Source organism: Zonotrichia albicollis, chromosome 23, assembly GCF_047830755.1.
Source record: "Zonotrichia albicollis isolate bZonAlb1 chromosome 23, bZonAlb1.hap1, whole genome shotgun sequence".
NCBI lineage: Eukaryota > Metazoa > Chordata > Aves > Passeriformes > Passerellidae > Zonotrichia > Zonotrichia albicollis.
Genome location: NC_133841.1, coordinates 2,995,736 through 3,018,046, shown reverse-complemented (window position 1 = coordinate 3,018,046; position 22,311 = coordinate 2,995,736). Strand labels below are relative to the sequence as shown.

General features: G+C 45.5%; 1 protein-coding gene across 2 annotated transcripts in view; it reads left to right on the top strand.

The window, feature by feature from the left end:
- ACLY (ATP citrate lyase) overlaps nt 1–22,281 on the top strand; it is a 28,546-nt gene extending 6,265 nt beyond the window's left edge. Inside the window, exons 3-28 of one of the 2 annotated variants that reach the window (XM_074557363.1) lie at nt 1,477–1,599; nt 2,561–2,623; nt 3,577–3,767; nt 4,695–4,774; nt 5,220–5,350; nt 6,971–7,089; nt 7,561–7,697; nt 8,101–8,162; nt 8,332–8,449; nt 9,488–9,642; nt 11,003–11,093; nt 13,274–13,415; nt 15,878–16,046; nt 16,480–16,584; nt 16,809–17,005; nt 17,191–17,272; nt 17,619–17,729; nt 18,239–18,366; nt 18,552–18,645; nt 18,893–19,047; nt 19,378–19,528; nt 20,031–20,174; nt 20,339–20,452; nt 20,906–20,988; nt 21,218–21,294; nt 21,458–22,281. In XM_074557363.1, coding sequence (XP_074413464.1) covers nt 1,477–1,599; nt 2,561–2,623; nt 3,577–3,767; nt 4,695–4,774; nt 5,220–5,350; nt 6,971–7,089; nt 7,561–7,697; nt 8,101–8,162; nt 8,332–8,449; nt 9,488–9,642; nt 11,003–11,093; nt 13,274–13,415; nt 15,878–16,046; nt 16,480–16,584; nt 16,809–17,005; nt 17,191–17,272; nt 17,619–17,729; nt 18,239–18,366; nt 18,552–18,645; nt 18,893–19,047; nt 19,378–19,528; nt 20,031–20,174; nt 20,339–20,452; nt 20,906–20,988; nt 21,218–21,294; nt 21,458–21,552 — 3,117 coding nt within the window. In that variant the 3' untranslated portion in view covers nt 21,553–22,281. Of the gene's footprint in view, nt 1–1,476; nt 1,600–2,560; nt 2,624–3,576; nt 3,768–4,694; nt 4,775–5,219; nt 5,355–6,970; nt 7,090–7,560; nt 7,698–8,100; nt 8,163–8,331; nt 8,450–9,487; nt 9,643–11,002; nt 11,094–13,273; nt 13,416–15,877; nt 16,047–16,479; nt 16,585–16,808; nt 17,006–17,190; nt 17,273–17,618; nt 17,730–18,238; nt 18,367–18,551; nt 18,646–18,892; nt 19,048–19,377; nt 19,529–20,030; nt 20,175–20,338; nt 20,453–20,905; nt 20,989–21,217; nt 21,295–21,457 lie in introns of both variants that reach the window. The other variant, XM_074557364.1, reaches the window with a different exon arrangement.
- Nucleotides 22,282–22,311: the final 30 nt, after the last annotated feature.

The window sequence follows — 22,311 nt, the reverse complement described above, 5'->3', positions numbered from 1 at the left end:
GTGAAGTCCCCCAAGTCCTATAAAATGCCTTTTCACCTCACTGAAGAGAGAAACTTCTGGGCTTATTTCCTTTTTAAGGGGACAAAGGATAGTTTTGTCACTCCATCAACAAAGAGCACATTCCTATAACCAGTCACTGCTGCTGCTCTGCTGCAGTCACTCCCAAGCCTGATGAAGAAACAAATCTTGCTTCAAAGCTCAGTATCACCTCATGGGGGGCTGATTATTCATTTTAAGACTGAAATACAGGAGCAGGGATAGCTGTGAAGCAGTTGCTCATAACTGTAAAGAAGGTTGATTCAGAGATGTCAGTCCCTATTCTCAAAGCTTTGCTCTCTGAAATGAGGGAGTACTCTCCCCATGTCAAGTTAGGACACTGCTTTTCTTGAATCCAAGCAAAATATCAGGGAAATCTTCCTTTTTTCAATTTTTCAGTGCAAAATAATTTATCTCTGTATCTCATATCCTCACACTTTCTGTAGAGAAAGCATTCCCAGAGCTCTTTTTTATTAGCTGTCCAAGCTGGCTCCCTCCCAGTGGTTAATATAATTAAGTCATTGGCTGGAGAACATGAATGTCTCATAGTCCTTGACTGACTGACTGATAAAAGCCCTGCACTAATTAGATGTTCCATGCTCAAGTGCCTGAATGAACTGCAGGAGGAGATCAGCAGTGCTTCTGAAAGCCTTGCAGGGAGCCAGAAGGAAGCAAGGTTGTTTTTGAGCCTTTAAGGCAGATTCTGTAAGGCTGGAAAGGGCTTCAGGTCCAGCAGCAAGACCATGCTCAGTGTCCTTTACTGCAGCACAGTCTGTTCTGACTCTTAGGTTGCTGAAGTTCCAAGAGATGTCAGTGGTGCAGGAGAATGACAGCCAGTTCTAGTTTGGCTCTTTAAAAGGATATTTGCAAGCTGGAGATGTGTGTAACCCAGGAGCAGCTATCCATGGGTATCTTATAAAAAGCCACAGTCACTTGGCTGAAATGTGTATGACCCTGGCCCTAGCAGGAGCTTTTTTTAAAATTTTTTGTGAGCAACTGTCTGTCTGTCATGACTTTTATTGGGTTTTTTCATCAAAAAAAAAAGGCAGAACAAGCTGTCACCTCAGCCTCTGATGTCTGCTTACAGCTGAGTAGAAACAAGGCAGCTTTTCTCAAAGTACAGCATAAGAAAACCCAAACTTGCAGGCATACTGTACCAGAAGATGGATTTACCAAGATTAAAAGAATTTTACTAGGATGGGTGCTGTGCAGAACTGATTTAAGTTTTTACTTCACTATTTACAGAAAGTACAGCATAAGAAAATGCAGACTTGCAGGCATATTGTACCAGGAGCTGGATTTGCCAAGATTAAAGGAATTTTACAAGGATGGATGCTGTGCAGAATTGATTTAAGTTTTTACTTCACTATTTGCAGAGAACCTGGACCAAAATCACTTTCTAATGCTTCTTCCTTTAACTCTCTTGCCCACCCTGTGCAGCGTTTGGTGGTGAAGCCAGACCAGCTCATTAAGAGACGTGGGAAGCTGGGACTGGTTGGGATTAACCTCACCCTGGATCAGGTCAAGGCTTGGCTCAAGCAGCGCCTGGGCCAGGAAACCACGGTGAGTGAGCCACAAAAGTGGCTTCATTTTTGTTCCCAGCACAGGGAAAAAAGCTCTAGAATCCTCTCCTGCAGCCAGCCCATGTATTTTAGTTGATTGAGTGTTACTTCAGGCCTTTAATTTAACTCAGTGCTGCCATATAATATTTATTTTCCTGGGAATGACAGTGCAGTGCTAATGATAATGAAGTGCCTGCCATGCCTGCTGCTGTGTGTTGGGAGCTGATGGAGTTGTGCTGCCTGAAGGAATTTATGCTTTTGGCCCTGCTGGGATTGATTTGGCTCTGGCTCTGAGCTGGTGCAGCAGGAATTGGGAAACAGCAGGAGCAGCTCTGTGAGTGCTCCCAGTTGGGAAAACCATGGGTGTGGAAATTACTCCTTTTAGCACAACAACAACCGTATCAAAAGCAAGGTCTGGGCCACAGACTTAGGGCCACTGGTGTCCTCAGGAGCAGGGAGTGTCCCCCAGTGTCTCTTGGGTTTGGAGAACAGGAAAGTGCCTGCACAAAACAGTTCCTGAACTCTTAAGAAGAGGCTAAAGGATTTTCCTGCTCTTCTGTGCTCCCTGATACCATTTTTGAGTGAGCACTACTCTGAGGCCTCTGCCTGCCACTAGCTCAGGAATTCCTCACTTCTGAGTTTTCCACTATCCTCTCTGTGCCTCACTGTGCTGAGCAGGGCCCAGTGACAGAGCTGGCTCTGGGACAGGAGAGGAGAGGAGAGCAGCTGTCCTGGTGTAATTCTGATCCCCCTCTGCCCTGTTAGGAATGGGAAAGGTGACCATCTCCTGTAACCAGATATCCTGAATGCTGTGCTGGACAGGGAGCAGTGGTTCCCCAGCAGGCACAGTGGAAAGGGATCAGTTTTAGAGCAGTGCTGATTAATTCTCAAAGCTTTCCTTATGCTGTCACAAATGTGCTGGACAAGTGGTTATGGGTGTTTATCTTGTTTTCTGTCCCCAGATTGCAAATGCCAAGGGAATCTTGAAGAACTTTCTGATTGAACCCTTTGTCCCTCACAAGCAGGTTAGTACACCATTAAAGGAGGATTTTAAATCTCTTTGGGCTTCATGCTTAGCTGGATTGCTGCAGTGGAGAAAGCAGAAGTTTGGAAGTGCTGTTGAGCTGACTGTGTTGCTGCACTCCCTGGGCAAAAACATCTTCTGTATTTCCACACTGAAATTTTAAGTAGAAAATAAATTCATACACCTTCATATTCCTTACAATTTTTAATCAGTTTGCCAATGCAGTGAAAACTCCTAAGAGAGTACATCATAGCAAGGCCACTACAAAACAAATAAAACTGCAATTATAACAGAAGAAGGGCCTGCCAGACACTTCTGCACACAGATCTTTTTGTTAATTATGGTCTTTGCTGAGATAATATCTCTGTTTCTTTTTCCTGTTTGAAATAAAAATGACTGGCAAGTCTTTCTCAGTGTCAGGGCCACTCCAGCACTGCTGCTCCTTGGGTGTAGCTGCTCTGAGAGGCCCTGACAAGGGAGCAATGATGAGGAGGATTCCATGGATATCAGAAGGCTAATTAATTACTTTATTCTATATTATACTATGTTACATTACATCTAAACTGAGTTGGCCAAGCACTCAACTCTACACACACTGCACAGAATCTTGTGCTGTCAGTGACAGTCCTGACACACACACACACACGCCTGGCCCTGACAGGCCAAGGAAACAAAACACCATCACTGTGGGTAAACAATCTCCATATTGCATTCTGCTTCTCCACAAACACAGGCACAGCAAATGATAAGGATTTTTTTTCCTTTCTCTGATGCCCAGAGAATGTGAAACCCAGAAATATTCTTGGGAAGAATTGTGCCTTGCTTTTCTCTATGAAGAGAAACGTGAGGCTACACTTGAGAAGCTTAACTTTGGGCACAGTTGTCCCAGTCCCAACACTGGCACAAAAGCCTCTAGGGTCCCTGCTAAATGCTTGTCTCTGCTGTGTGGCACAGGAGGAAGAGTTCTATGTGTGCATCTATGCTGCCCGTGAGGGAGACTATGTGCTCTTCCACCACGAAGGGGGTGTGGATGTGGGAGATGTGGATGCCAAGGCTCAGAAGCTGCTGGTGGCAGTGGATGAGAAGCTCAGTGAATCAGATGTGAAGAAGCATCTCCTGCAGCATGCACCAGCTGACAAGAAGGAGTAAGTAGGGATGCAGTTCTGGGTAGGAGCAGCCATGCTCTTTCTTATCTCAGTGCCACATCTCCCTCTTTTCTTAACTCTCACTCTCCTGCCCTTCTTGCTGGTCTCCAGAATGTGCCATGCATCCTGAATCCAAGCTCTCTGACCTTATCTCAGCTGCCTGTAAAACCCAAAAATAAGATTTCCTAGTGCTGAGCCTGTACTTGGCAGCAGCACTTGTCAGCCTGCTTAGGTCTCAACCTGAGACTGGAGACATGTGCTGAATTCTGATCCTTTGTGCCAGCATAGAAGTTTCTTTTGTTTAGTGAGCTGGTGATGAGATGTGGCTCTGACTGCTAATTCAGAATATCCCTTTCTCTTGCTCTGGCCTGATCTCCAAAGTTATTCTCCTTTTCTTCCTTCTGCAGGCTTATCTGTAGATCTCCAGGCTTCTGCATCTCCCTCAATTAGATGCCCATACTTAGTTAGCTTAATATGAGTCATGATTTTTCCAAACAAGCTTAATCCTTGCTGACACTGTGCAGTACTGAAGGGTGAAGGAGCCTGTCACTCCACCAGTTCACTGCAGCCTCCCCCTTATCACAGCTAAGGAAGCTCAGATCTGACAAAGATGAGTATCAGCAGAGAGGCAAAGATGTGCTTCTGTCTTGTAGGGAGATAAATCAGACTGCACAGCTCTGACAGTTGTGAGCAACTGTGTCCTCAGCAGAGTTTGGTGGAGGGTGATTCAGATGAGTCATCAAGGTCTTCCTTCCCTTGAGTCATCCATCACCCAGGCTCCATCCAGAGGAGATGAATGAGAATGAAAGAAATGGATGCCAAGTAGATTTGCAGATTGCCACTCATAGCAATGAACAGAGCAGGCTGTACTTAGATTTGGCTACTTTCATTAACTTGTGTTAATTTTTTTCCTTTTTTTTTTTACAGCATCTTGGCCAGCTTCATCTGTGGCCTGTTCAACCTTTATGAAGATCTGTATTTTACGTACCTTGAGATCAATCCATTAGGTAATGAATATTTTTGGAAGCAGAACTTTCTGTTCTGAGCTACTGAAATGTGTTCTTGATCCTTCCTTTGGTTCTGTTATCCACAGCAGCAGCAGGTGCCATGTGCAGAAGGACAGAAGTGGCAGTGATCTGTCTTTGAGCTGTTCATTCAGTGAATTAAAAATGAGGAAATGAAAAATTCCCTTGAAAGGAATGTCAAGGCAGAACTGAAGAATATAAAAATTACACTTTAGAACAAAATAACCCATGAGACAGAGCTGGACCATGGCCACAGTTACTGGTTAATTCCTCAGGGAACTTGCTGGGGCTGGTCAGAACTGCCCAGTGCCGGGGCAAACAGCAGTTTCCAATTTTGCAATGATGTGCCTGTGTGGTTCCAGCTGCTGGAGTAGATCTAATGTGTCTCTGTACAACCCAGAGCTAACTGTGGTGTTTTTCCCTGCAGTGGTCACCAAGGATGGTGTTTACATCCTTGATCTGGCTGCAAAGATCGACGCCACGGCTGACTACATCTGCAAAGTGAAGTGGGGGGATGTGGAGTTCCCCCCTCCTTTTGGCAGGGAAGCTTACCCTGAGGCAAGTGACAGCTGAATTCCTTCACTGTGCCCTGAATTTACCATTGCTTGAATGCCCATGTACCACCAAAGGGGCATCAGGGACAGACAAAGGTGATACAGAGACTCCATCATGAAAAGGCACTTTATTATTAGAAATCCACAGTTTTTATACAGTGGTGGACCTAAGACCTGGTTGGCCTTTAGAAATCTTCTCTCACCTATTGGTTAAGAAGGGACAACTCCTTCTTGTAAACATCTCTGACAAACAGAGATTGCCTGCCAGGTGCAGAGGTTGAGATAATAATTGTTTTAATTCTTTCTCTGAGCTTTCTCACAGCTTCCCAGGAAAATCTTGGGAGAGAGCTGTGTCTCTCTCTGTTCAGAGGAATGTGATTGCCACCTCCATGGCATTGCTGTTTCCAGTGGTTTTGTTGTTGTGTCTCAGCCCCCTTGGCTGTGCTGTCCATGATTACCTGTGCATGGGTAGCTGCAGTCCTAGGGCTGCTCAGAATCACACTCTGAACTGCAGCTGCTTCCCAGCTCTGTTTGCTCAATTCTTGAATTCAGAATTGACTTTTTTTTAATGGAGGCTGATATTTAACTTCCATCAGCTGTGTGCCAGAGCTCTGTGCCTGTGCACAGCTTCCTTTTGTGCTTCCTGCCCACGTTGCTGCCCTCAGCATCACTGTTTTCCTCTTTGAGCAGTGGTTACTGGGAACTGACATTCCCTCAGAGCAGCAGCTGTGTGCCCATGCTGCATCCAAGGGTGAACCCTGAGAAAATAATCCCCATTTCTGGAACTTCTATAAGTAAGATGATGTTAATACACCTATTTTTCCAAAAATTTACAATGAGCACTTTCTTATAAAGCTGGCAGTGCTTGTTCCCTCCCCAAATTCCCTGGGTCTGTACTGCTGGATGCACAAGAATTGCTCCAGACAGGTCCCAGCAGCTCCAGAGGCTGTTGGAAGTAGAGCTCTCTCCTTAATTATTCTGTTACTTATTTCAGGGGTCTGTTCTTCTCTCTCCAAAATGATTTCTGTCCTGACTTTTTCATTTTAATCATTATAATTATGCTTCAGTCGAGAGGTTTTTGTACTGTGGCCAGGAAATCCATTTAGCTGCTCCTTTCCATGTAGCTTGCTGGATGCCAACACTCAACTCAGTTTGCTCTTAAAAGGATTAGCTCAGATTTTGTCTCTGAATCATCCCTGTCTGAGTCCCTGGGAAGGTTGTTATGGCAGAGTCTTTGCTGGGAATGTTAATGAACTCTGATGAAGTGCTGCTGGCACACTGGGCTGCAGGGGCACCACGTTGAGCCAAATCACAGCTCTCAGTGATTTTGTTCCTGGCTCCAGCACAGCCAGAGTGGGCACCATGGGTGAGATGATTTGTAGATTCCTTCAGGTCTCAGTCTTGGACGAGGCCAGAGCAGACTTTACAGTTGTATTCAGATTTTGTGCCTGTTGTGTGATGGAGGGATGGAGCTGGGACTGACAATCCCTGACAAATGCCGAGTCTGTAGCCCTGCTGTCCATGCGGTGTGATTGTCTGTGTGTCCAAATGCCCCCACTGTGAGCCCTTGGGATGGAGAAGGGGGATGCAGGAGGGAGCTGAGGTTGTGCTGCTCTCTCTGCAGGAAGCCTACATTGCTGACCTGGATGCCAAGAGTGGGGCCAGCCTGAAGCTCACCATCCTGAACCCCAAAGGCAGGATCTGGACCATGGTGGCTGGTGGTGGTGCCTCAGTGGTGTACAGGTACAGGAAGCAAGCTTTCCAGAGGGGGAGGATTTCAGGTGCTGGGAGAACATAATTGCTGCAGAAAGTAGAGTCTCCTAAAGCCATTTCTCCTGTGCTGTGACTGTTTGGGATCTGTTCAGAATGAAGATGCTGTGCAGATTTTTCACCAGACTATGCAATTTACTTTTGCAAGGGTTAGGGTTAGATACAGTTTCTTACAGAGTTACAGTTCCTTTCTGACTCACAAAGAAACTGGCTGGAGGCTGTTGAGGGTAATATGGTTGTTGTAGTGGTCACTGAGTTTGCATCTGGGGAGCATGACAATATTAATTGTAACTGGCCCCAAGATGAGAGCAGCTTTGTGTTCAGCAGACAGCACTGTCCCTCTGTTAAGAGTCCCACTTCCCCGGGGATTTGGAATACTTTGGGAACTTTATAGTCACTCAAATTATAACTAATCTCTTAAATAACTGCTTTTTTTATTGTTAGTGACACCATCTGTGACCTGGGGGGTGTGAATGAGCTGGCAAACTATGGGGAGTACTCAGGAGCCCCAAGTGAGCAGCAGACCTATGACTATGCTAAAACCATCCTCTCCCTCATGACCCGAGAGAAGCACCCAGAAGGTAAGGGAGATGCTGCAATTCCAAAGCTGTGAACCTGGCTGGCAGAAAAACCTGGATAAACCTGGGCTGTTACTATGCTTAGCCTTCCCTGGCAGAGCTTTCAATGTACTTCTGCCTTCTGAACAAATCAGGGTTGGATTTCTGTCAGCTCTTGCTTCTAAGAGAGGACTTGTGGTTTTTATGGGGCCTGAGAGATCCTTATCAGACATTCTTGCTTGGTACAAAGCTCTTATCTTCCAGGTTTGACTAAACTCAACTGCTTTAGGTTTTTTTTTTTTTTTTTTTTCCTACTAAATACAGCTAGTTACTCTGCAGCTTTGTTTGACTTTGTCCTTAACTGCTTCCTGATCTGGGAGTACTCTGCTCTTGGGATGGCTTTACTTACCTGTGTTTCTTCCCTCAGGGAAGATCCTGATTATTGGAGGCAGCATTGCAAACTTCACCAATGTAGCAGCCACCTTTAAAGTAAGTGACCAGTCTCAAATACCAACAAACACACAATTGTCATCCTCCAGCCCTTCCTCCCAATTCCACACTTGGCTGAGGCTCATAGTTCATCTCTTCCAGGAGTTTGAGATGATGGGACAGGGTAAATGTGGCTGCCTGGGTCACCTGTCCTGTGTGTTTCTTTTAGGGCATTGTGAGAGCAATTAAGGATTACCAAGGCCCTCTGAAGGAGCATGAGGTGAGGATCTTTGTACGAAGAGGAGGCCCCAACTACCAGGAAGGGCTGCGTGTCATGGGAGAAGTTGGTAAGGACCAAGCTCATCCTTAAGTTTTATTCTTGCATCTTTTTTCTTCCACTGGCTTTCTGTGGGGGTTTCAGTGGTTGGTTTCTCTGGGTCTGCATTGAAGGCACTTGAGACAGTAGTTCATGTTTGGACTCAAGTGTTTATTATTTCTTATCAGTAAAACAGTCTCACCACTGTGAGTTCAGCAGCTTTTCATTAGAAGGCACAAAATGGCAACAATCTCTTGGTACAGGGTCTTTTAAGACTGAACAATCCAATTAAGAACCGACACCTGGATTATTTTCCCTTTTAACCCAATAACTGACCCCAGTGTGGACTTTTCTGCCCAATTACAAAATGCCACCCAAACCCAAGAAGGAGGAAGAAGAAGAAACCCAGGATGACACCCTGTGCCCTCCATCTTGCTGCCATCCACAACACACTAAAAATCCCAAAACCTCAATTTCTCACCCAGTGATACACCTACACAACTCTCTATAATCCATTTCACACTTTCGTGGGTTCCAGTCTATCTTGAAGTCTGGGAAACTTTCTCCATGAATGAGGGTCAAAGTCAGAGCTGCCCTGGGGGTCAGGGCAACCCAGAGCAGACAGAGAAATATTCCCTGTGCCCTGGGTTTCTACAGCTGTCTTACAGAGGATCAGTAACAGGACATCACACCATGATCAGTATGATCAATTGAAGCCAATTTATTGCAAAAATCAAGCTAAATTTATACTGATCTCTATTGTTCACACCTCAAGCTAACACACAATTGGTTAAATCCTTCTACACACTCATTTTAATATTTTAGTTAATTTTAGTTAGTTTTTCTTCTTCCTGTGTCTTGCTGTGGTTTTCTTGTCTGCCTTTGCATCCTGAACTGTCTCTCTCTGAGCATGTTCTTCTCCTTTTGTGTCCTTCAAGGCCACTGTGACCTTACTCAGGTCTCTGAAGGCTGCATTGTGCATATGTTGCACATACCCATTGTCCTGCAAAAAGCCCTCAACATTATCTCAAGGAGAAGCAATGCTGACTGCTCTTGTGTCCTTCCACAGGGAAGACCACAGGGATCCCCATCCACGTGTTTGGCACGGAGACCCACATGACAGCCATCGTGGGCATGGCCCTGGGCCACCGGCCCATCCCCAACCAGCCTCCAGCTGCAGCCCACACTGCCAACTTCCTGCTCAACGCCAGCGGCAGCCCCTCGGTGAGCTCCTCCCCGTGGGAGGGGACAGGCTCAGGAGCCTCCCAAAGGCAGCTGCAAAGGCATTTGGGCCACTAGTGTATTTGTAGGATGGTTTAGGAGCTCCTCCCCATAGGTACAGGGGACGGGGTGAGGAGCCCTGAAGGCAGCTGCCCATCCAAACAGGCTGGAAAAGCATTTTGGCCACTAATGTATGTGTAGGATGGTTTAGGAAAACAAACGTGGCTCTACTGGGGCAGTTTAGAGGCCACCCCAATCTCACTCATGCCTGAAATGTGGCCTCTCAAATTCCTCTCAACACCAGCAGCAGCCCCTTTGTGAGCTCCTTACCATGGGGACAGGAGCATCCCAAAGGCAGCTGGAAAGGCATTTTGGCTATTAGTGTATTTGTAGGATGGTTTAGGAAAACAAAATCCACCAGCACAGCCGTGTTTATCAGGAGAGGCCACCCCAATCTCACTCGTGCACAGAATGTGGCCTCTCAATTTCCTCTCAACACCAGCAGCAGCTCCTTGGTGAGCTCCTCCCCATGGAGACAGGATGAGGAGCATCCCAAAGGCAGCTGGAAAGGCATTTGGGCCACTAGTGTGTGTGTGTAGGATGGTTTAGGAGCTCCTCCCCATGGGGACAGGGTGAGGAGCATCCCAAAGGCTCATCCAAACAGGCTGAAAAGGAATTTTGGCCACTAGTGTATTTGTAGGAAGCTTTAGGAAAACAAATGTGGCTTTACTGGGGTAGTTTATCAGGAGAGGCCACCTCAATCTCACCTGTGCACAAAATGTGGCCCCTCAAAGTTAGCAGTGTGACTGTTGAACCTGCTGGGTGGTGTAAGGGTTTCTAGGACAAGATGAGAGATGAGAATCTTGAGTCTGTGTTTCAGAAGGCTGATTTATTATTTGATATTATATTATATTATAAGAAAATGATATAGTAAAACTATACTAAAAAAGAGGCTGGACAAGAATGATAATAAAAACCCATGACTGACCAGTGTCCTGACACAGCTGGACTGGGATTGGTTATCAAATCAACACAATTCACATGGAAAGATGCACTTGTTAGTAAATAACTTCTAAACTGTATTTCAAAGCAATTAAATAATTATTATTTCCATTTCTTTTCTGAAATGGAAATAATAAATATTTAATTGCTTCTCAGGAGAAAAATCCTGGCAAAGGGATTTTTCATAACCTATCACAGTAACACCCAGATCATTCAGTTTTCTGTTGCTTGACTGAAAACTCTTTTTTTTTGGTTTTATTTGTAGTAACCAGTGTAGCCAAAGCAGGGCCCCCTCCTCCTCTGTGCCCCAGGCCATACCTGGAGCACTGTCCCTCACTGACTTGGCTTCTGAATCTTTCAGACTCCAGCCCCGAGCAGAACTGCCTCCTTCTCTGAGTCCAAACCAGATGGCATTGCTCCAGCCAAGAAGGCAAAACCAACAGCTCCTCTTGGTAAGTCCAGCCCTGGCAGTGCTGCTGGCAGTGCTCTGCTGTTCCCAAGGGCAGGATGGGCATGAGATAAATGCTTTTTTTTCCTGGATGTAGAGGGAAGCAGTTTTGTGGTGCCTGTCTTTGTCTGGAGTGTAGTTTAGTTGTTGAGCAGTTGTGCCATGAGCTCATACACACAGCAAGTCAGAGTTGCCCTGATCTGGGATGTTCAGGGACAGCACAACAAGAGGAAATACAGTGAGAGGGCTCCAGTTTCTTGCTTTTTTAACAAGAGCAAGCCCCAAAGTGCTGTGGAGAGGAGAGCAGGGCTGCTGCAGCACCTGCCTGGGTGCCTGGCCAGGGGCTGGCAGCAGTCAGCTCTGTCATCCCACTGCATGAGTGATTCTCTCTCCAACAGATTCAATCCCAGCCTCGAGACCTGGTTCAGGTAGGACCTGTGTGACCTGCTGAATGTGCCTGGCCTGGCTGGCAGCTGACATTTTTTAGTTCTTAGTTTTGTTGCTGTTTTATCTCTCCAAAAGTTTGCTGTGTTTGCTGTCTGGTCCTTTCCTCCTGCCCAGCATTTTTAGCTGTCACCATGTGAATTCTCATCTGTTTTTTCAAGTGCCTCTGCACAAATACTTCCTATTTCTGGGGGAGAGAGGGCCAGGTTTCAAACAAACTTTGTTTTTTCTTCCCTTCCCCCACACAACCACCACAGAGAAGATCAGCCTGAGGCACTTAGTGAAAAGTTCTCTTTGCTTTCCAAAAGGAGGAGTGACCAGTAACTGGTATCTTATTTCAAAGGGAAACAAAGTAGTGCAGGGGGTGCTGGTTATCAGGTTTGGAAAGTACAGAAAAGTCACAAATTAACTAAATGTTGCTTTAGCAGTCCAGCAAATCATTAAAGCTCAATGGAGTTATTTTATAGGGACTTTAAAACTGTTGGGCTGTGTGAGAATAAGCTGCTGAACTGGAGGCAAAGTAGAGCTTCAAGTTACCTCCCTTATCATGAGGAGGGACAGCAGAAAGGGAAATCTTGGGTTGTTGCCCTCAAGCAAACATCATTGCCTCTCTGGGTCTGCATTGTGGTATTCCTGAGAACATGAGAACATACCTGCAGTACCCCCGTGCAGGCACCTGCAAGATAAACAGAATTTTCAGCTCCCTAATAACAAGTCATGTTGCAGTGAATGTGAACTTTGTGGTGGATTCTGATAACTAAAATTAAAAAAAAAAAAAAAGAAAAGAAAACGCAAGTATGTTGAGCTCCTTTATTTTCTTTGTTCTCCCATTCCCTGCCCTTTATTTTTTGAAGTTTTCTATCATTCTGCTATGGTGCCCTGACCAGCCTCTCATGGTTCGCCCAGACTGGACTACATGCAAATAAATACATGAAATTCCAAGTTCTCTTCAGCTTTGCATAAGAAAACTGGGAGAATTATGAAAGGCCCATGACAGAAGAGGCAATTTTTACTTCTGTCCTATACCAGCTCCCTCCTGTGATTCACTTGCCTATTTAGTGAACCCCAAAACCTGGCTGTTGTGTTAAGAATCCAAGGAAGGGATTGCTTATTTTTCTACAGTTTCTTCATTTGCCCAGTGTGGCTATTCCATCCTACAAACTCCTTTTCATCTCCTGGGTTCAGTTTGGAGGTGGGGGAATTCTCATCCAGGAGCCTTTCAGCAGGCATTTGGCAAAGTTGCAGTTTGTGTCTTGCTCAAGCGTGAAGTTGGATTGGTGTGATATTTTCAGGGACCCCCATTGAAGGGAGGAAGGATGAATTTGACTCCATGTTCTTAGAAGGCTAATTTATTATTTTATTATTTATATTATATTAAAGAATACTGTACTAAACTATACTAAAGAATAGAGAAAGGATACAAACTGAAGGCTAAAAGATACTAATGAAAAACTTGTGACTCTCTCTTCAGAGTCCAACACAGTTTGACCATGATTGGTTATTAAGTAAAAACAATTCACATGAAATTAATGAAACAACTACCTGTTGGATAAACAATCTTCAAACCACATTCCAAAGCAGCAAAACACAGGAGAAACAAATCAGATAATTATTATTTTCATTTTTCTCTGAGGCTTCTCAGCTTCCCAGGAGAAAATCTTAGGCAAAGAGATTTTTCAGAAAATATGACGGTGACAGATTGATATTTGTTTTTTGGTTTTTTCCCCTCTTTGTGAGCAGGTAAAGCCACAACCCTGTTCAGCCGTCACACCAAGGCCATTGTGTGGGGGATGCAGACCAGGGCTGTCCAAGGAATGCTGGACTTTGATTATATTTGCTCAAGGGATGAGCCCTCAGTGGCTGCCATGGTTTATCCCTTCACGTAAGTACCTGTGGCTGTGTCACATTTCCACTTCCCTCCAGCTCTTCTGTGACCTTCCTCCTCTCTCAGTCTCTGTGGTCCTTTCCTGGGGCTCTGCCCTGGTCTCCATCCCTGCTGGAACACCTTCCCTCTGCTCCCTTCCACCCTGGGTTGGCTTTGTAGGCTGCTTTCTTCAACCATTGATTTTGGGCTGTGCTGTTCAAACAGCTTCGTGTTCACACAGAACTGAAGTTCCACTTTTAAAAAGATGTCTGTGGTGTTTGCAGGGGTCCCCAGGATGAGGTGAGAGATAAGTGAATCTGACTCCATGTTCTTAGGAAGCTAAATTATTATTTTATGTTACAATATTATAGAATGCTATACTAAAACTATACTAAAGAAAGAGGATACAGACAGAAGGCTTTACAAGAATGATAATGAAAACTTGACTCCTCAGTCTGACGCAGCTGATGGTGATTGGTCACTAAGTAAAAACAATTCACATGAAACCAATCAAACATGCACCTGTTGGTAAACAATTCCAAAGCAGCAAAACAGGGAGAAGCAAATTAGATAATAATGGTTTTTTCTCTGAGGAGTCTCATCTTCCCAGGAGAAGAAATCCTGGGAAAGGGATTTTTCAGAAAATATGACAGTGACAAGGTTTGGCTACCTGAGCTTTCTTTCCAGCCCCCTGGCTCAGCAAAGGCAGGCTGTGTAAGGCTTCTTCCACTCACCTGCTGGTGGCTGTGTGCTTGTCTGAGACACCTTAATTTGTGCCTGCAGCAGCAGGAATTACCCCTCCAAATATTATCCACAATCATAGCAGCTCTGCTGACAAACCAAAGCCAAACAAAATTTAAAAAAAAATAAAATCTTGTTCCTATTCTTTCCGATAGCAGCAAGGATTTCTTAGCAGGCAGGAAGCCTGTGGATCCTTTGGTGGGATAGAGAGTTCCCTTGTGGTGTTGACCCTCTTTACCCATCCCAACAGGGATGAGAAGGACTGTTGGGTGTGGATGAGCTGTTTTATTGTTCCTCCTCAGTGTGAGGATAGGGAAAATAGGGAGAAGGGAAACAGCAGCTGTTGCTTCCAGAACAGTGAGGTGGGAGACCAGAGCCTGGCAGGAGCTTTGGTTCATTCCTGTGGTATTTACAGACATCCTGGAGAGCTGATGTCTAATCAGCCTCTGTCCTGCAGAGAATTTCTCCTCTTGACAATTAAGACCTTGTACAGTTATTCTGCAGCTCTGATGGTAATTGCAGCTCTGTAATAACTTCTCAGCAAGTGCAAACCTCAGGGTGCTGGGTGCAGGCACAGCCCTGTCCAAATGTGAGTGGCAGCCTCAGGCAGTGCTGCACTTGATTAAGGAGGAAAAAGCAACAGGGATTGAAGTTAAAGGCTACCTGTAATTATCTGATTCTGCTTGACCTTTCTAGGGAGCCAGGCTGGCAAAACCTGGAATGTTCTGTTGTGAATGTACTGGTATGGGAGCACAGCCAGTATCCACACACTCAAATAACTGCCCAGTCAGACTTCACTGCAGTTCCAGTCAGAGCATCTACTGTGTATAAATACCAACAGTGAAACCTTCCCAGGTGCTTCCCCTCCAGTGGGATGGGCAGAGTTGTTGAATTTGCAGGCAACCCTGACAAGGGGAGAGATGAGAATCTTGACTCCATGTTTCAGAAGGCTGATTTATTATTTTATGATATATTAAAAGAAAATGATACATTGAAACTATACTAAAATAATAGAATAAAGGATTTCATCAGAAGGCTTGCAAGGAAAGGAATGATAATAAAATCTTGTGCCTGATTAGAGAGTCTGAGACAGCTGGACTGTGATTGGCCATTAATTGAAAACAACCACATAAGGCCAATCAAAGATGCACTTGTTACATTCCACAGCTGCAGATAACCATTGTTTACATTTCATTTCTGAGGCCTCTCAGCTTCTCAGGAGAAAAGATCCCAGCCAAAGGATTTCTCATAAAATATATCCATGACACAGAATTCCCCTGTAGCAGGATTGGGAAGCTGACTGGCCCTCCAGGACTGGTTGTCCTGGCTGTTCACTACAGATCCTGGTTTGCTGTTCCCTCAGTCCAGTGTTAGCCCAGCCCAGTGACACAGCTTTGCACACCTCTCATTCATTACTCTTTCTGTGCCTCATTCTGTCTTCCAGCTTGGAGTAGAGTTAAGGCTCTGGTAACTTCACTGTGGGAGAGCTTATTCATCTTGCTGGATGCCTCTGTCCCCATTAGCCCGTCTCCTTCCATATGCTGCTCTGTCCTATTCTCTGAAGATCCTTCTGCTGTCATATGGTCCCTCCCCAGACACGCTCACGTGCTCGTGAGTGTCTCAGTCAGTCTCAGGGAGTGAGAACATGGGGTTTGTAAACTCCTCTGTCTGCATGCACTGTGTCCCTTTGCCTTTCCAGCAGCCTTCAGGTCAGGGCTTTTCTGTCTTCTCTTCCACAGGGGTGACCACAGGCAGAAGTTCTACTGGGGCCACAAGGAGATCCTGATCCCAGTGTACAAGAACATGTCAGATGCCATGAGGAAGCACCCAGAGGTGGATGTTCTCATCAACTTTGCGTCCCTGCGCTCTGCCTATGACAGCACTGTTGAAACCATGAATTATCCTCAGGTGAGTGCATCCAGAAAAAGCACAAATGAAGAAGGATGACCCTGTCAGCAGGATACTGATGTTTCTTAAACCATGGTGGCATTAGCAAATTGTCTAGGTTTTCTGAGTTAGTAGATAACCCCCAATTCTAACCCTTTACAGACTGTAAGGAGGATGCTGAGGGTCCCTGGCAAATCCTAATGGTGGACTTGCAATTTGTTTAAGAGGAGCTTGGTACTTCTGGGTTAGCAGTAACTACTTCAGTGCTGCTCTGATGTGCAAGGGGGAGAATATTCCCTGAGCAGAGCATTGAGCCTGTTGTGAAGATCATGGCAGCCTGTAGATTCATGCATTGGGGCCTTCCTGGATGAGAGTGCACAGGGTGACCTCCCAGGGGCCTGGCAGGGGCAGCTCTGTGGGGTACCAGTGATTTTCTTTCTCTCACCATTGGCAGATCCGCACCATTGCCATTATTGCCGAGGGCATTCCAGAGGCCCTGACACGCAAACTGATCAAGGCAGCTGATAAAAAGGGAGTCACCATCATTGGGCCTGCAACTGTAAGTGCTGATGGCCACCTTCTCCTGTCTTTGTTAACCTTCAGATCAGCTTTCTGCAATGATTGAAGTGATCCTACAACCCACTTTGTCTTTACTCACAGGAAGTGCATGCTAATTTCTCACCTTAAAGTCTTTGCCATCCTCCCTTCTCTGTAGAAATGCTGCCTTACACAAATGCTCCTCAGTTTGACAATTTTAAAGGGCTTTACACCTTTCTCTTACAGGTTGGTGGGATCAAGCCAGGTTGCTTTAAAATAGGCAACACAGGAGGCATGCTGGATAACATCCTGGCATCGAAGCTGTACCGCCCTGGCAGCGTGGCCTACGTGTCCCGCTCTGGAGGGATGTCCAACGAGCTCAACAACATCATCTCCCGCACCACTGACGGGGTCTACGAGGGGGTGGCCATTGGAGGGGACAGGTATGAGCTGGCACCTTCAGCTGGCACTGCTTTTCAAGTTGGTCAGCAGAGGAATTGTTGGTAATTTAGAGAAGGAAGTGTTGCTGTTTGCAATTCGGGCTGCAACAAGAGCAGGTTGGGTGTTAGTTTTTCTTTCCGAAAAATATATTAAATAAATTTCTACCATTTTTTCTGATTGCACACAGATATCCTGGTTCGACTTTTATGGATCATGTGTTGCGTTATCAGGATACTCCAGGAGTGAAGATGATTGTAGTGCTGGGGGAGGTGAGTGAGACCACTTAACTCTCTGAGAAATATCTGTGTGGTTTTTGTTTGGGGAGCATCTGACCTGGTTGCAAGAATGCTAAATAGCAGCTGCTCTACTTCTACTGTTCGTGAATATTCCAAATTTTATTTCTTGCTGTTTTCATCAAAAGAAATTGAATGTATTCCACAGGCAAGCATAGTCTTCCCTATTTAAAATAAATAAAAAGAAAAATCAGGAGGTTTTGTTCTGACACTTCAGCCATTATTCTGTGGAAAAGTGGAAAATTCCCAGCAATGCTTCTTTGTGTGTTTTGGAGCTGGTTTTATCAAAAGTGCAGCTCAGAACCATCTCTCTCTCCTTCAGATTGGAGGCACAGAAGAGTACAAGATCTGCAGGGGTATTAAAGAGGGCCGGATCACCAAGCCAGTGGTGTGCTGGTGCATTGGTACCTGTGCCACCATGTTCTCCTCAGAGGTATGTGTAAAAATGGGGGAAAATGCATAAAATAGGAATATATCCACAATAGGAAATAGAACTTTACTCATTGTACCTAAACGTTCCAGAACTGGCAGGAGTAACTTTAATGTGCAAAAGTTCATAAATATAAATGATAAAGATATCTTGTGCTTCTATAGTTCTGTCACAGGAAATTTCCAGAGCATTCTGCTTGCTTGTGAAGGGACCCCAAAGATACCAGGGAAAGGAACAAATTCTAATAGCTGCCTATTTCTGGAGTGGGAATGGCAAAGATCTATGTTAAACAGCTCTGAAGAGGGGCAGTTTAGGGAGGTGAATGAGAAAGTGAATGAGCCTGGAGTGATTCCAGATCAGAACATCCCTCTTGGCTCTGACTGTAACCAGGAGTTTTGGCAGCCCAGATGAGACAGATGTGCAGCCACTGCTGTTCCCAGTCAGGGCTCTGTTCTGTTGCACTCTGCAGGTTACAATCTGTATTCCTTAGTGCTCTCTTCTCCTGTTTCTAGGTGCAGTTTGGCCATGCAGGAGCTTGTGCCAACCAGGCCTCTGAAACTGCTGTAGCAAAGAACAAAGCCTTAAAGGAAGCTGGAGTGTTTGTTCCCCGGAGTTTTGATGAGCTGGGAGAGGTCATTCAGTAAGTCACACTCACAGGGCACCTTCAGCAGTGGACAAAAGCTCTCAGGACACTGATTCTGGCCTGATAGGGAATATATTTATGCTTAAGGAAAGCAGATTGTACTTATTGTGGGGTTTTAAGGTCTAGGTTAGATTGGTTCTCTTGAATCTCTTATAAAGTTACTGAATGGATTCTCTCCCTAGGTCTGTGTACCAGGATCTTGTGGCCAAAAGAGTGATTGAACCAGCTGAGGAAGTGCCTCCTCCCACTGTGCCAATGGATTACTCCTGGGCAAGGGTGAGCTGTGCTGCTTTAGCTGCTTTTGGGTTTCTTGGAATCAGCCAGAGCACTGGTTGAGATTCTGGATGCCACATTGGGGTTGTCCCTTGTGCTTTGTAGTGTTACTTGTGAGCTGTGCTGATTTTGGGCTGTGGAAGCTGCTCTGAGGGCAAACCTGAAGCATGGCTCTTTGCCCCCTCTGCCTTGTGCTGCCCCTCTGTGCTGGAGTGGGGTGTTTAACATCCTGTTTTACCCTGAATTCCAGGAGCTGGGGCTGATCCGCAAGCCTGCTTCCTTCATGACCAGCATCTGTGACGAGCGAGGCCAGGAGCTGATCTATGCTGGCATGCCCATCACTGAGGTCTTCAAAGAGGAGATGGGAATTGGAGGGGTTCTAGGCCTGCTCTGGTTTCAGAGGAGGTGAGGTGGTTCTTGCAAATTCTTTGGAGTTTTTCTTGTTTATTAATGAACTTTTAAGCTAAAAAAGTAACTCCAGGATTCCTTTGTGAAGGTAGATTGGCTGGAATGCCATCTCTGTATTTCTTCCATGGCACTCTATCAGCATTTTGGGTTGCATACAGTGTGTTTTAATCTCAGGATGAAGTTTTCCACAAGTCTTGTGGTGCATTGAGGAAACTTCTGTATTCTAGGCTGTGACGTCTTGTGTCACCTCAGCTCTGGAGGGGCTGGGGACTTCACAAACATTTGCATTTGTGTTGTGTCGCTGAGTGATGTGGTGTCTGTGCCCAGGTTGCCCAGGTACGCCTGCCAGTTCATTGAGATGTGCCTGATGGTGACAGCAGACCACGGGCCAGCCGTGTCTGGAGCCCACAACACCATTGTCTGTGCCAGGGCTGGCAAAGATCTGGTTTCAAGCCTCACTTCAGGCCTTCTTACTATTGTGAGTACCTGATATTCAGGAGGTTTAGCTTTGTTACTCATTACTCTTCTAGGTTTTATTACTATTTATTTTTGGGTTGGCTGCAGAGTCCCAGACTGGTGGTGTGTGTCCACTCAAACTTTGAATTTCAACTGTAGTAGTTTGGTTTTGGTTTCAAATCTGGTCTATTTTCCCAGTAAGTCAGACTAGTTTGTCTCTTTTGAGTCTAGAAATATTTTGTAGCAGCCAAATTGCTGTCAGTGTTGACTCTGGTGCCTGAGCTGTGACAAGATTTGCTAAAACAGACACTGAATTGCTTTTTCCCCTACATTGTCTCTAGCAGAGATGCACCGGCTCCAAATTGGCATTCTTGTGAGAGATAAGCAAATGCTTTCTCTCAGGTGCCTGCCCAACTCTAATGTCATGAATTCCAGAGACCAGGAGGGTGGATGGGGGAGATAATCTTGGATTTGTATCTTAATTGTGGACTCCTTTGATGTAATTGCCTTTGTTCTGCACCCAGGGTGACCGGTTTGGGGGAGCACTTGATGCTGCAGCCAAGATGTTCAGCAAAGCTTTTGACAGTGGCATTATCCCCATGGAATTTGTGAATAAGATGAAGAAAGAAGGGAAGCTGATCATGGGCATTGGACACAGAGTGAAATCAGTAAGAAAACTGCATTAGGACAAACTGGTGGGATTTTTACAAATGGGTGGGGGAGAGCAAAAACAAAGGAAAGAAAATCAGCAAGTTTCAGAGGCAGCTATTGACCACAAAATGTATCAGTGAGAGGCAACATCACTGACTGTTAATGTGCTGTGAACTTGCAGATAAACAACCCTGACATGAGAGTTCAGATTCTCAAGGACTATGTGAAGCAGCACTTCCCAGCCACTCCCCTGCTGGACTACGCGCTCGAAGTAGAAAAAATCACAACTTCCAAGGTGAGGGGCAGCAGCTCTGAATGCTCTGGGCACTGCTTCTCATGGCAGGGGAAGTCACTGGGCCTCAGCTGGATTTTCAGCGCAGTGCTCCATAAATTGTTGCTGGGGATTGTGTCTGGGGTGGAGTTGAAGCTACGTACAGCTGCAGTTTGGGAAGGCTGAAGGTATTTGGCTGCCAGGAAAATGCTGAACAAGCCAAACCATCATCTGTGTGGCCACAGTGGCACTGCTGGGTGTAAATCCCAGGCTGCTGGCTGCTAGGAACCTCTGGGGGGTGACCCAAGAGGGTTTTGGGTTGATTTTCCAGCATTTCCATTAAGTGTAGCTCTTGCTCAGGCTGCTGGGCTGGTGTGCCCCCAGCTACAGGCAGCCCTCAAATCACCAGTGGAAGGTGCCATGTGAACACCATTTGCACTGTTGACATCTTTGTTGCATGTGTTTTATTTCCTGCAGAAACCAAACCTTATCCTGAATGTAGATGGCTTTATTGGAGTGGCCTTTGTTGATGTGCTCAGGAATTGTGGCTCTTTCACACGGTGAGTGAGGGGAAGCTGTTCTTGCATCATGTGAAGCTGCACTGCCAGCTCCTGAGGGGCAGAATTCCATGACATGGGAAGGAAACATAGCCTGGCTTGGCTTTTGGGGGCAGAAAGCTGCTCAGGCAATTTGTGTGGCTTGTGGCAGTAGAGCAGGTGGCAGCCCACCTGAGATTGAATGGCTCCTGGTAATCATCTGCTTAAGGAATAATTTTCCTTTGTTTTGCAGGGAAGAAGCAGATGAATATATTGATATAGGAGCTCTCAATGGCATCTTTGTGCTGGGCAGGAGTATGGGATTCATTGGTGAGTTTACCACATCCTCCCTGCCCCTTCCCTCCTCCTGGGGCTGCCCTGCCTTAGGAACACCAGAAAAACCTGAAACCCAGGAGGATTCAGAAATCCAACTCAAGGCAAAGACTTAAAAGGAGGGATGGGGATTTTGTAACATAAGCCACTCTCCTTTCAGGGCACTACCTGGACCAGAAGAGATTGAAGCAGGGTCTGTACCGTCACCCCTGGGATGACATCTCCTATGTCCTACCAGAGCACATGACCATGTGAGAAGCTGCTGGTGCCTTGGAGTGCACCAGGACAGAAACCTGGCCAGGGGACAGCCACAGTGGGACTGTGATGTGTAAAGATGATTATGGGGACAGAGACGTCGAGCTGCCTGGTCAAACTGTGCAAAGCAACTGTTTTATAAGGATAGAAACTTACTCTAATAAAACCAAAACTTGTGCTATTCCCTCTGTTACCTGCTGTATTTAATACCATCTCTCACACTTTTATTTTTTTCTGTTCTCATTTCATTTCTTTTCCAGAAGTGATTTAGGGTTTGGGGGGTAGAGTTTGGCTCATAGGTATGCCTTACTGAATTCTGGTAACAAGCTGTACCTTTCCCATGAGGGGAACGTGCCTGTCATTCCCATAAGCCATCACTTTGGATTTTTTTTTTTTTGTTACCTGTTATTTTTCAATTTGTTTATCATGTTCTTGTCCTTGGTCTGACTGTACCTGAATCCTGGGACCACTGCTAAAGTATAACCGATGTTACTCAAGCTGGTGTAGTAATTTAAAGTGTAAAGTTGTAACATACTGCTGTGAAAACTGTGAAATCCCTGTACTCCAGTGTCTGTATTTATGCAAACAACCTCTCCTTTACTCTGACTGCTGCTCTGTGCACTGTCACTCATGTAATCTGCAGCTGCAAAAATATCTCAGTAATAATTTCAGTGTCCTCCTTGTCTGTGTACTGTAACCAAACGCAAATAAATACACGTTACTAATTTATTATTTTTCCATGTGTGATTTCTGTGAGTT